This window comes from Ammospiza caudacuta, chromosome 5, assembly GCF_027887145.1.
Source record: "Ammospiza caudacuta isolate bAmmCau1 chromosome 5, bAmmCau1.pri, whole genome shotgun sequence".
NCBI lineage: Eukaryota > Metazoa > Chordata > Aves > Passeriformes > Passerellidae > Ammospiza > Ammospiza caudacuta.
The window spans coordinates 63883727-63897049 of NC_080597.1; the positions used below are offsets into that span (position 1 = coordinate 63883727).

Here is a 13323-nt window from a genome sequence, read left to right on the forward strand (position 1 = left end):
TCTTCACTGCTTACCTTCTTGAGCTGTAAGTTGAATTGCAGCTTCTCCTGGAGTAACTTTTCATTTTTTCCTTTCTGGTATCTCTAAGAGTTGACTAAGAACTGGGTAGCTGCAAGTGCTTGCAAAACTTGCAATCACTTGGTCTTTGAGTAGTACTTGTCATTAGGGATAGTAATGTTATTTATGGGGAAATTATTGGAAGGAGGCAGGCAGCATGTTGTAATAGTAGTGAGAGGGGAGAAGGGGCAAACACTGCAAAGGAACATCTGACTGGGGGTTTTTAGCCACTCCAAGGGGTCTTTTTTGGACTTTGTAAAGTTGTGCTGTGTTGGAAATTGCAACTGCTATCTCCTACAAACAAAAGGAGCAGTAAACTTAAAAAATTAAGTGAAATAGCTCCCAATGTAGCAAATTTTCTGTCAAATGAAATTAGTTAATACTAAATATCAGTCAAAGATACTCAGAAGTATAATCTAGAAACTGTAAGGACTGCAACAGTCTTTTGTATTCATTGTCAGAAAATATACATTAGTTTGCAAGTTTCGTTATTTCAATGTGCATCCTGGTCTGGGATTGCTGTGTTTTAGTGTTGATTATTTCTTGATGGTTAGGGAATGTTGTGGTATTCCTTGCTCACCACATTGTCAGACCACTCTGTTTAAATGATTCCTGGACTAATTAGTAATTATGAATCTTCCTTCAACTAAGCAATGTATGTAATTATTTTTGAGCTGTGTTACATTTTTACTGCTTCTTTATGGGACATGGTGTATGTTTTGCATAACGAGGGAACGATGTGACAGCACACTGAAATCACAGCTCTTGAGTTATTTATCTATCTATCTGTCTGTCTGTCTGTCTGTCTATCAGCTTGCCACAGCTTCTCCTGAACAGGGGTATCTGTTCTCTGCAGAATGATAAAGATTTTCAGTCAGAGCCACTGTTCTGATTCTAATAAGTGAATTAGGAATGTCCTGCATTAGTAGCTATGGAACATAATTTCTAAGTGAGGAACTAGTCCAAGTTTGACTTCTCTGTATGTGGTCCTTCTAAACTATACTGTAAAAGAGCATTTCCTTGGAGAGCTGTTCTGATTATTGGTGATGCAAGTACTTGTGAAATGTAACTGCATGAAAGTTAACAATTAATTATATTTGTAACACTGCTTCTTTGTGTAAGCAGTAGCAATTGTCTCAGATAAACCATAAATTGTCTCAGATTGACCATAAATATTGTTGCAAATTAACACATTTTCATTTGAGAAGGAAGTTGATAGTCCACACAGATGCAAATCCTGTGGCATGGGATCTTTGGGACAGATTTGTACTGGATAAAGAAATAATGATGTGAAGTTCCCCAAGACTGAACTGGGTAGATAATAATATCCACATAGTGAATCCTGTACCCTGAGAAGGTGGAGTGTGAGTTTGGAAGCTGTGTTTGTAGCACTTGAGCCATTAGTTTTGCCTGTTATGCAAATTTCTTGTTTATGGTTCAACCTTATGCTAGGAATCTTCTGTCCCCAAATTGCTCAATGTCATCACCACTCTCACTTGTAAGGAGCAGGTTTGCTTGTCCAAGCTGCATTTCTAATGATGAAGAAGATTATTGCTCTCTCCTTCTGAAAGCCATACTTTCAGAAGATTATTCTGATAATACTAGTGGCAGTCATAAAATAAAAGACTACAATCTTGGCCCTTATAAAATAGTTGCCCTATAAAATATAGGCAGTTTACAAAACAAAATTGTTTTGTTCCATCCTAGGAGATACTTTCAAATTAGAAATGTAGGATATAGTTAATTAAGTCTTTAATGACATCTCTGTTTAGTCTTCTCAGGGTTATTATCTTTGTGGGAAAGGAAGTGACCAAATGGGGTTGTGCTCTGAGAATGACTGTAGCTGCCATGCTGGCCTGGACAGCATCTGCTGGGTTATTAAATCCACTCACCTGCTCTTTGAAACAACCACATGATGTAATTGGGAAAAAACCCACATTCGTACTAATGACTGCATGACACTTATTTTTCTATTGTCTGTGATTGTCTACAGAACCAAATGGAATGGGATGGGATAAAACTAATCAGAAATTATGTCAATAAAATGAATGGTTCTCATTCATAGAGAAAATTAGCAAATACATCTGGTGTGAACATCTCTTCATAGTTTCTGCTGAATGAGTATCTGTTTTGTGAACACATTAATTGAAATACCCATACCTTTTTTTCAAGTGGTGACTGGTATCAACCTTCTGACCAAGCTGTTAAAACTATTGTCTGATGGATACTCACAAACTTTGGTGTTTTAAAATATTTGTGAGACTTGTTTCGTGGTAGAACTAGCTTTTGAGCATGCTCATTTTTTTATTTTCTTCATATGTTGAACTGATGACTCACTGAGTCTTCTTAAGCTCTTACATTTGTGGAATTTAGTTTCCATGTATCTGTAACATACCATGTTGTGACTTGGCAGATGGAGAAGTGCTTTGAATGGAGAAGTGTTGTAGTGTGTTCATTAAGTTCATTTAATTCTTCCCCCATTTTATGCATCTGCTCCCCCCCATTTTGTGTAAAATGGTTCTGCCCTGCTCAGTTTTCCCGCCACAGCCCTGCCAGTTCTATTGTCAATCTGTTAGGTTATATAATTCCTCCTCCCCATTTTCCCTTATATGTATGCTTTTTCTCCTCCCTGGGCCAAGTCAATCACCCCCCCCACTCCACCTAGTATTCCAGAAGCTTCTCCTCTTTGGGGGTTGTGGTTGGCTGTGGTCCCGGGGCCCCTCCCATACCTGGTACCTATTGGGCTCTCCACTGTGTCATTTGTGTTAAGCTCATCCCCTCTTCTCCCCCCATTGGTCTGCTGTAAACCCCTCCCGGGTCCACTCCTTCCTTTTAAAACCCTTAAGCACGCTTTGTTCTTGGTCATTCGCTGGGACATCGTGGGCTTTCCAATAAGCCAGTTTAGCCCCCAGTGAGTGTCCAGCTCCTTCCTTCTCGTCGTTTAGCAGCGATCCAGTCCGCAGCCAGCACAGCCCGAGGCCTTACGACGCCGAGGGGCGCTGGCAGGTTATGCAGCGAGGTGTCAGCCTTAACCTCAGCTAGCCGGACTCTGACCTTCTCTGCTCTAGAAGGCTAGATACATGTCGCTGCAGAGAAGGGTATTATTGGTGGACTTAATGCCATCTCTCCTTAACTCCCAGATGCATAATAATTTTTGCAATCTGAAGATCACTGCAGTTAATTTTTGAGTAGGTAGTGTTGTTGCCCTACACTTTGTGGGGTCATGTTTTTACTTCACTTGTGTATGCTTGTGTTTATGCACTTAGATTATACTGTATTGCTAACATACTCCTAAATGAGCTTCTGTTTTTCTTTGCCCTCTACTCTTTTGATTGCCATAGCTTCAAGCAATGTACATTATGGCAAATGTACAAATTTTTTAGGGACAGAGATTCTAAGGGGAACACTTTAAAATTGCTAAGTGTAGTTGCCTGCAGTGGCAGACAAATTGGTTATAAAGTACTGCTGATTAACTGATTAAATTCCATCTCAAAAGTAGTTACATTATTTTCCATATTGTTCCTCTTGGATAGCTATGCTGAATATTATTCTCTGACGTGATTCCCTTTTCCTGTGTAGATCACTGTTGTAGTCAGTTCTTTTTAAAGTCAGTTCTTTTTCAAATGCATGCTTTCCTCTTGATAAAAATTATGGCAGCTTTTCAAATCTCAGACCTGTTTAGTTTTAAGCTTTCTCAGGTAGAAGAAAAATATTAAGGAAAAATTCTTATCAATAGCATCTATTAGTAGTAGCAAATTCTGAAATACTGGCTCTCAACTTCTTGTCCAGTATGTATAATGATAAACAGTTTAATTTTGAGATGTATATGCAAGCCTTAAAGTATAATAATTCATTTCCATCCTGCTTTCAACATTTTTGTCACATAATTTTGTCCTAAAGGGGGGACTTCATTCTTTTTTTCATATTCTCTAAACCTTGAAACTAGCTGTGCATAAAAATTTCCATTCTCTTAGGATTAGTCTTAAACCAACAATGGACTGTTACATAGCCTGTCTGGGGCATATGAAACAATAACTGCTTCCTGAGGTGAGAAAATTACTGTAAATGAATCAAATAAAATAATACACTTTGTTCTACCTCGTCAGGGATTTGATATGTCTCTAATTCCACACAAGATGAATGAATACATGAGCTAGGAGCCCTCTGTCTGTGGCCATGTCCGCAATTTAAAGCAAATAGGAACTAGGCCACCTGCATAATCTTTGTTCCATTCTGATTTTAATTTTGGTGCTAGATTTGGAAGATACTTTGAGTGAATAGAATGTTTCCATGATTTTATATTTTGTTTTGAAACTTCTGGCTAAAACCATTTCTTTTGAAATATAGCTCAGCCCTTCTTGGAGTATGTTTTAGTGTCTTTCTTGCCCAGTAGCTACAGAGTTAGTTTGCTAAACTGTGATGTGGTAGCTCTAAGATTGATTTTTTGCCTGCAGTTATTTGTGCCTGTATTGCCTTTTTGTCAGGAAAATAAGTATCTGGCCATTGATTATTTAAGGGTGGAAAGTGCCCAGCTCACCTTTCGATGCTGTTCTCTATTTTTGCTATTTAATATATAAACATTAGAGCCTGACTGAAATCTAGTTGAGCACTCCTATAGTAGCAGTAAGGTATTGATTTTGTATTACTGACTCTCTACCTGGTTTCATAATTGTGTAAGTATTCTGTAAAAATTACAACAATTTAGAAAAGGCTGGTAAATGAGGTGTGTCTTTTCTATCTTTTCTTCCTTTCAGTTTTATTCTCTTTCTTTCTGCAGAGTCTGTTCATTCTATTCCCCATCCTCTTCCCATTTATATTTTCTTTCTCTTGTTCATTCTGTCCCCAAATTCCCTCCTTGCATTATAGTACTCTTCATTTTCTGACATCCCATTAATCTTCCAGTCTTTATGGCTTACTTTCCCACCTCCACAAGCACACCCACAGGATGCTTAGAAATTTTACAGCATACCCAGTTGTCAAAAAACTAAACCTACAAGTCCCAGGCCCGTAATACTATGCTGGGAATGCTCATTAACTCCCACACTGTTTGGAAAAAGAAACTGGTATAGTTAGTATAAGGTCTGCAAACCATAATACATGCCTAACACTCCTTTGCTTTCCACTAAACCTGGGAACTCCTCATAGGAATGAAGATGAGATTTGGCTTTTTTTGCTTTAACTTGGTTTTGATCTTGTAGGAACCGTAGAAAAAAATGGCACAAATGTGCAGCTACAGTTGTGTGACCTCTGAAACATTTGGTTTAGGGGAACACAACAGATCAGAAAACCTGGTGCCTTAGGTGGATATACCTGAAGTGCATCCTCAGCACAGCAGCTGCACCATGGCCAAATCCAAAGTGGGCTTTGCAGTGGGGAGTGCCAGTGATCTCACAGAATTCTCAGATGTTTCTGTCCAGCCTGACTGCCAGCATTTCTGTCAGACCATGTTCTTTACTGCTGGCAAAGGACTGCATCTCTAATGTGTATATGATCAACTGATTGCCCCCTCCACTAATTGCCTGTAAATGCTAATTTAAAAAGCAGCATTCAGTGTATGGATGACAGTGTTTAGTTTCTAAAGGCAATAATTTGAGGCTTTTCTCTTGCTAAATAGCACCCATGCCAGTGTTTAGTGTTGCTAAGTGGAATTATCATTAGATTTAATCTTTATCAGGGGTCTCTGTCTCTTAAACAGTGGACCTGGACACTTTTTGGACAGTTTTCACTTCCCTGTGTTGAACAGTTGTTTTTTGTGGTTTTTTTTTTTTTTTTTTGCAAATAACCAGGAAATGATCACTGCATTGGTTTATTTCTTATTTCTGCTGTGAGGAAAAATGAAGTTATTGTCAGCATTAGAAATAGAAATGTAGAAATACAAGCTTAAACTTTGCAGTAGTCAGTAGTAGAGGTTCGACCTGCTTGCTTCTTCTTATCCTTCATTAGTATTTTTTTAGCCTGTATCACTTTTAATTAACTATTTGGGACTTACCTGACAGTAGTGTAACAAGCACTGCATGTTAAAGTAATATTACCAGCTACACCATAGCTGAATACAGCTGTGCTGTAACTAACCCCAGAGTTACTGCATCAGTCACTGATAACCTACCCCAGGTTAGCTATTGCCAGCAGTGCTTCCAGGTCCTTTCTTTCCATTCATATTCAGAGGATAGCACCAAAAGGATCTAAGCAAAGCATTGCTCAGAGAGCAGAGGAAATCAGTCCTCTCCTTTACCCTCCATTCTCTGTTTTGCAGTAAGGATGCCAGTAATTTAAACAAAAAGAATTAGCAAACTGAGCTTAAAAGATTAATTTGCCCACTAAAATGATGTCTCATCAGGGATAAAACACCTCAATAGTGCAGTTAAAGATAATTGTTATTTTTTAATATCTTCCTTCTTCAGAATCCTACTCAAGTGGGAACTGCTCTTCAGGTTTTCTATAATCTTGGGACTTTGAAGGATACCATTGCTAATGTGGTGGATGGATACTGCACAGTGCTGGAAGAGAACATAAAAAATGCTTTGGATATCAAAGTGTTGACTCAACCATCTCAAACAGTCGCAAGAGGTATGGTACTTGTTTTACAGAGAATGATAACTGATTATTTTTCATAGGAGTATGGTATAAAATGGAAGAAACTCTCACATCCAAGCCTGTTCTAGAAATGTTTCCCTGCTTGTTTTAACCACTAGAGGGTTGGATTAGGCATATCTCAGAAAACAATTAATTTCAAAACATTTAATTTGACAAAATCAGGTCTGTCTGATATTTGGCTCGGAGGTTTTCCTTTATTCCTCCCTTCCACTCCTTCCTAAGTTGCCCAGAAAATTGTCCTCATTAGGTTACAATCTGTAGCATTTTCTTAGTTGTTTCTCATGGAATGATGACTCCAAATTCTTCTTTCTTTTTATTGGTGGGAGAATTATTTGCAATCGTTGGAAGAAGTGTGCAACTACATTGTTATGCTTTTGTCAGGTGAAAACTCTTTCAAAGCAGACTATTCAATATGAAGAAATGTTGCACTATTAAACATTTAGTTCCCAGTTAGCTCAGATACCAAAAAATACAGAGGAATTGAGTGGGCAGGAAAATTTGAACTTTGGTGTTGGAAACATTCAATTTTTTTTCAGAAGTTTTGCAACAAGGTAGGGATCAAGAGCCTTAATCAGTGGAATAATACAGAAATGCATTCTCTGTGAAGTGAAGTGATTGTTGAGAAGCTGCATGCCCTTCAGCTGGAATATAAATTTTTTTTGCAGTTTGTCAATGCATTTAAGTCCTGAGCTGGTAATAGCTGTATTTTTCACAGTTACTCTCTCTCCCCCATTTCCCTCTGTTCTTAAATCCTGGAAAATTTGCATTACTGTGGTGTTTCTGTGGAAGTCTGAATTGGTAGAGCTTGTAACAGTCATGAGCATGAAGTATCCCGAAGAACTTCAGAGCTTAGCTTCTCAGTTGAGACAACTGAGGCCGTTCACAAAGCTCTGTTCTGAATGTATTTTAGGCTGCTTTGGCTTTAAAAAAAAGTATCTCTCAAAGTGCATAGAGATCAATATTTCCAATATTTTAATTTTCATTTGTGGAAGCTGAAATGTGCTGCTGTGTATGTTTAAAAACCATTTAGGTGGCCCTGGTCGAGCTGCTATGCCAACACCTGGGAACACAGCAGCTTTTCGAGCAGCCCTCTGGACAAACATGGAGAAACTCATGGATCAGATCTGTGCTGCTTGTGGACAGGTACTCTGCAGCTAGTTCCTGTTTGTCTCATCATGCAATTTTGGATGTAAGAATTTAGATATCACTTTCCCTCTCAATAAATTCTCTCTTACAGGTGCAGCATTTGCAGAAAGTGCTGGCAAAGAAAAGAGATCCTGTGTCACATGTCTGCTTCATAGAGGAGATAGTTAAGGTAAAGTTTTAACGTAGCTGAATATGCTTTAGTAGATCTCCTGAGAAAAATGTGATGAGAGAATGAGTTTATTTACAGTTTTACAGTTCCATAATTTTTTTTAACTTAAATTGATGGGAAAGTGTTGAAACTCTAACATTGAAGGATATATTTGTGGTCTGTGGGTTATATCTATAGGATGTAAACATGTTCATTTTGTTGTAATTTCTTTTGTTTTCTTTAAAAGGGAGCTGGTAAGGTACCACTGTATGGATCATTAATGTCATTCCGTAATACCATGTGATTTGAGTAATTAATTAAATCTGTTGGTTTGCATAGGAGAATGTGTCTTCATCTATCATTTTCAGCCATCTGTTTCTCACTTCTTGACAATTTCTCCCTTGAAAAATAATCATGGCTGTTCTTTTGAATACCTATTATTTTCCATTCATTTGCATTGTTTTTGTATTCATATTTGGAATAATTTGATTAATGGTCTCCTTCAGTGGTAGGAACAGGATTACTGAAACTGTCTCATCTATGTTAGAAGAAGAGAGTGAAAACAAAAGACATGTTCCTGCTGACATCTCCTTCCAAGTGTGTAACTGGATTTTTAATTTACATGGACTTAGTATTTGAAATAGCGTGGGGAAGCTCTTCATATGCAAACGTGGTCTTCTCAAAAGTGAAAGCAGATAATGAAGGTTAAATACAGCCTTTATCTGTCTCTTAACCCTGTCTCCAGAAGGTGTTGCACAGAGCATCACTTTTCTATGAGGCACTTCAAGCTTCTCTTTCTGTGTTCAAACAAACAAGCAAACCACAACAACAACAAAACAACTCAACCAAAATTAAAAAATCCACAACCCCCCTCAAAAAGTTTATAAGCTTTTAGTGTATTTTCTTAATTAAGAAGTGCTTAATCTGGAAAAAAAAATCTGTTGCTGCCTGGATGGATCAGCCCTTCAGTGGATCAGCATGTTTAGGGAGAAACATAGAAACCTGGAGACAGACCAGAAATGCTGAAAGGAAGAGTTTGGATGGAAAGGGAGTTTAGGTAAATGATCTGTTGGTGTTCATGAGTGGCTCCCACCCTCTGCCCATGCTTCTGACTTTCACTCTTCCCTCTTGTAAAACATCAGTTGAAAAGGAGTTTTTCAACAACTGAAAAGAGAGTTTTTCCAGTTTTTGAGGCTGATAATAGAGGGAAGCCAAAGGAAATATTTTATCCTCATGGAGACTAAACAAACAGGGAAAATGAATTTCAGTGAAAGCAGGGTAAGGAAAAACACATTAGAAAATAAAAAGCTTACTGGGTTGTCTTATGCTAAGCATGTTCCATCATTTCTCTGATTACTCTTCCTTCCCTTAACATTCATGGTGTAAGATTGCATCTAAGTGAAAAGTTTTATTTCCCAAATAAAATCCATGTATGCATTTTTCCACAGTTTTCACTCTTCCAATTACTTTGCTCTTTGGTGGGTGTTTTGGTGTAGTAAAGTGCCAGGCTGGACGCTGTCATTCTCAGTGGGGCAACTGAGGAGGAGTGGTACATCCTTATCTGATGTTCTGCTAGCAGAATTCTCTCAGCATGGCACAGTACTGCTGATGGCACCCACGCTTCACTCACTCCTTGCCTGAAAGGGTTCAGCACAGCATTGTGCTTTTCTTGGACATTCTCACAGTTAGACCATTTCTTCTGGTGTCCCTTGAAAAAGGAGTGGCATCAGGCTGCTAATGAGTGAGGTCACACCAAAGAGTAGAGCTGTTGTTCAGACACCAGACATGTACTGCATGCTGCTGAAATTCAGGAGTGTAAGTACAGATGGCTGTATGGGAGAGTATGAATTGGTTTAGATATAAATAAGAAATTGGTATTTTGCCATTTACTAATGAAGATTCCATCTCATGTTAAACCAAACTGAAATGTGCTTTCCTCAGCAAGTGTTCTGGAGAGAAAAAGAAGTTGGATTTTCTGTATTGTATTCAATTTCATTAATAAACTGAGCAAATGAACAAAACAAGTCAAAGGTACTAACATTGTACCTGTTTGCTAGAGCAGCATGCCCACTCCAGAAGATAGGAAAACGAATCATCCACTCTACAGTCTGTGCACTAATTACTGTTACTGATGTCAACATTATTATTATAGTCATCTTCTGCAGCAGCTGCAGTACCACTTTGCCTGTCCATCTGCTTCCTTGTTTTGATTACTGCAGTGCAAGTATCATCCTAGGAAGCATAAGAGAGGAGGAGATCCAGCCTTTTTAAAGCACAAGTCCTTTAATAGCAAGGAAGCTACTTGCCTTTTTTTTAAGTCATCATTCTCTATTTCCATTGGGGATTTTTTGTGTCTTTCTCTTTAGAGATAGCACAGCCTGCAGTTTTTCTAATTTTGTATTATGATCTCAAACATGTGCCTTCCGGCTTTCTAATTACCTGTTACCATAATAATATTTAGTAGTGTTGTATCATGTTGTATCCAAAAAGGTGGTTTTAAAAGTGCTAGCTAATTAATTAAAGGATTCACAAAAACTCTTTTTTTTCAAAAAAAAAAAGGAAACAAAACCTGACAGATGAAGAAGCTGAGGTACAGAACTTGGAAAATGTTAAATTCTGCAGTTCAGCATGACAGCAATGACCACACCTGCATCTTTACCCTATTCTTTCTCCTGCAGAATTCCCTTCCAATTTTTACCAGCTTTAGATGTGGCCAAGAGTTAAGTAACAGTATCAGGCTTACATGAGGATCATGGAAGAATCTGGACATTAAATTTATACTGCACATTTTTTCACTCCTTCCCTTTGCAGATCTAGATTTTGGTGTTTTTCCTTTGACACAATATGAAATTAATGCAATTCTGAAAAGCAATCATGTACTCATAGTACCTTCTAAAAACTTATTCATTTTATGCTTGTCATGAACTATAGATTTATTATTAATGTTTACATATTTAAATTACAGATTTAATTTTTTAACAAATCTGTTAGCTATTTAAAGGATAAATACAATTCGACGTACAATTTGTGGGTTTTATGTAAGAAAAAAAGACCTTTAATGGCTAGATTTTAGTTGGAGAGGGCCAAAAGAATTCAGAACTCATGCAGTTCTGATTTCTAGTTTTGGGGAAAATAAATACAGCTTTCACTGTATACCTTTTTTAAAAGATAGGGTTAATGCTGTCATAATTTTAAGGGCAAAAATTAAAATTACAAATAAGATTTAAATAATGGAAATTTGATATTTTTGTTCACCTAATGACTGGTTATTTATATCAGTTCTTTCAATTACCTAATTCACCTTCAGAGAGCTAATAGGTTACTTCAATTTATTTTGCTTTATTGCTTCTCTCTTTCAATGTGTAGTGACTAATCCTTCCTCGGCTGTTGTAATGCCTAAACTACAATTGACTCCAGTGTAAATCGCAGCCAAACACATCTTTCTGTGACAGCCACCTTCCTAATTGGAGTCCCTCTTAGCCCCTTGTAAAAGAGTTGAAAATGATCTTTGATCCTGGTCTATTTTGGGTCCTTCACTCCCACACAGGCATCAGGGAACGGCTCTGCCAAGAGAGAAGCAGCCTGAAAAGCAGCAAATCATTTTTAAGGGGGGTTGGGGTGGTCAGTAGAAAGGATGAGCTGGGTCTCTCTGCTGGGCAGAAAGGTGCAGGCAGAGCTGCCCTTGCTCGCCTTTGGGTGTCCTGTTTGCAACCAGGGCACATCACAAACCCTGTCGGTTACGTAAGCCTCGGGGTAAAAAAGTGAGCCGAGAGTTCTAGGGAGTGTTATTATGCACTTACTGGAGGGCTCTTATCATTGCTTCTGCTGATGAATGTTTGGTGAGTAAGCAGGCTTTTTTCCTGAGTTGTCAACACTGGCAATATGAGGTGTTAAAGACACAGAAAGAAATGTCCTCAGCATTACATAAGAGAAAGAAAATAAATGGAAAATATAGATATTTATTGACAGAATGTACTTATATTTCACCTTCTAATTTCTGCTCCCCGTCCAAACTTGTTAAAAATGTTGCTGCTTTGAAATTATTCACATCTACCATCACATATTCACATTCAGTTGACCCAATTAATAAATAATCCCAAGTGGAAAATATTGAAAAATAATCTAATTATTGTCTTATGTGAATTCAGAAATAGTATGGTTTTCACCAATTATTATATGATTTATTTTTCAGGTTTTTTTGTAAATGCAGAATTGGATTACTTGCACATCATTTCTATGGTGATTTCTATTTGTTATTTAAGCCATAATGAGGTACTTTGTGAAGATGTACCCAGGTGGATGAGCAGGTTTTTGGTTCCCAAAATATCTAAGACAATTTTTGTTTCAGATCTACAAATTGCCCTGCTGAATTCACTTGCAGGAGTTTTGAGGACTCTTAAAGAGCCAAGAAAATCATACCTGTTAAAAGTCCCAACTCTCATTTTGAATGGATCTGTGTGCCCAGGCAGCCATACTAAAAATAATTTGATCCTAATTCACATGGGAGGGTCAGAGCCTGTGCAGTGGTTTTCTAATGACACTACAGCTTATGTACAGCTTTAATTCTGTTTCTCTGACAGAAATATGCAGCTATGAAGAAAAGGGATGGTGTGGAGGTTGTGTGGGTTAGTAGGTAATAATGATTTTTGTTCTTTCTCGCTTCTGGTTTGGTGGTGTTTGTGCAAATTGCAGATCAGTGATGACTGCAAATTACTAAGTCAGTTGGTTTTCACTCAGCTTGCCATTGGAAAAGAAATACATTTACCAGAAGTGCTGCCTTTTATCATCATTCTTGTCAATCTTTCCTGAACAGCTCCGGGCTGAGTGGACATGGTAACGAACCATCCTTTCATCCTTGGAGGGGATATGAAGTAGTCAAGGTGAAAGCATGGTTGGAATTGAAGCTGTACATACTAAATCACATCTCTGGGTAGAAGAAAGCTGTCAAATCCCTGGGGTAGTTACTGGCTCTTGAATACTAAGTTCATTTATTTCCAATTGATGCATATCTTGCATGAATATGGAAGGATTAATTAATGTTTTAAGTAGTTTTGAAGATATAGGACACTGTTTAATATCTAGGTATTTTTGTTCCTTACAAAATAGTTTTTCTGAGGAATCACTTAAGAATTCCAATATTCTATGAAATGCACAGTTTTAACTTTACTTTCTAGTCAAGGAGGTTTTTGAGAAATAAAGCAAACCAGCTTTTGTTTCCTTTATCACCTGCATAAAGAGACCTTTTTCAAATGTTGCACTACTGCTGGAAGTCTAGAAACTATTACACTTTGGATATAAACTGATCAACCCAGTGTAATGAAATTCTGTGCCCTGCAGTAAAAGAAAAAAAAGTCAAGGTCATTTTTAAAATCACAGTG

The 13323-nt window shown here is 37.7% G+C and overlaps 1 protein-coding gene across 3 annotated transcripts in view; it reads left to right on the forward strand.

The window, feature by feature from the left end:
• COG5 (component of oligomeric golgi complex 5) overlaps nt 1-13323 on the forward strand; it is a 175769-nt gene that overhangs the window by 106956 nt on the left and 55490 nt on the right. For all 3 annotated transcript variants that reach the window (XM_058805046.1, XM_058805047.1, XM_058805049.1), the window contains exons 8-10: nt 6459-6624; nt 7682-7794; nt 7889-7966. In XM_058805046.1, the coding sequence (XP_058661029.1) occupies nt 6459-6624; nt 7682-7794; nt 7889-7966 (357 nt within the window). The remainder of the gene's footprint in view (nt 1-6458; nt 6625-7681; nt 7795-7888; nt 7967-13323) is intronic.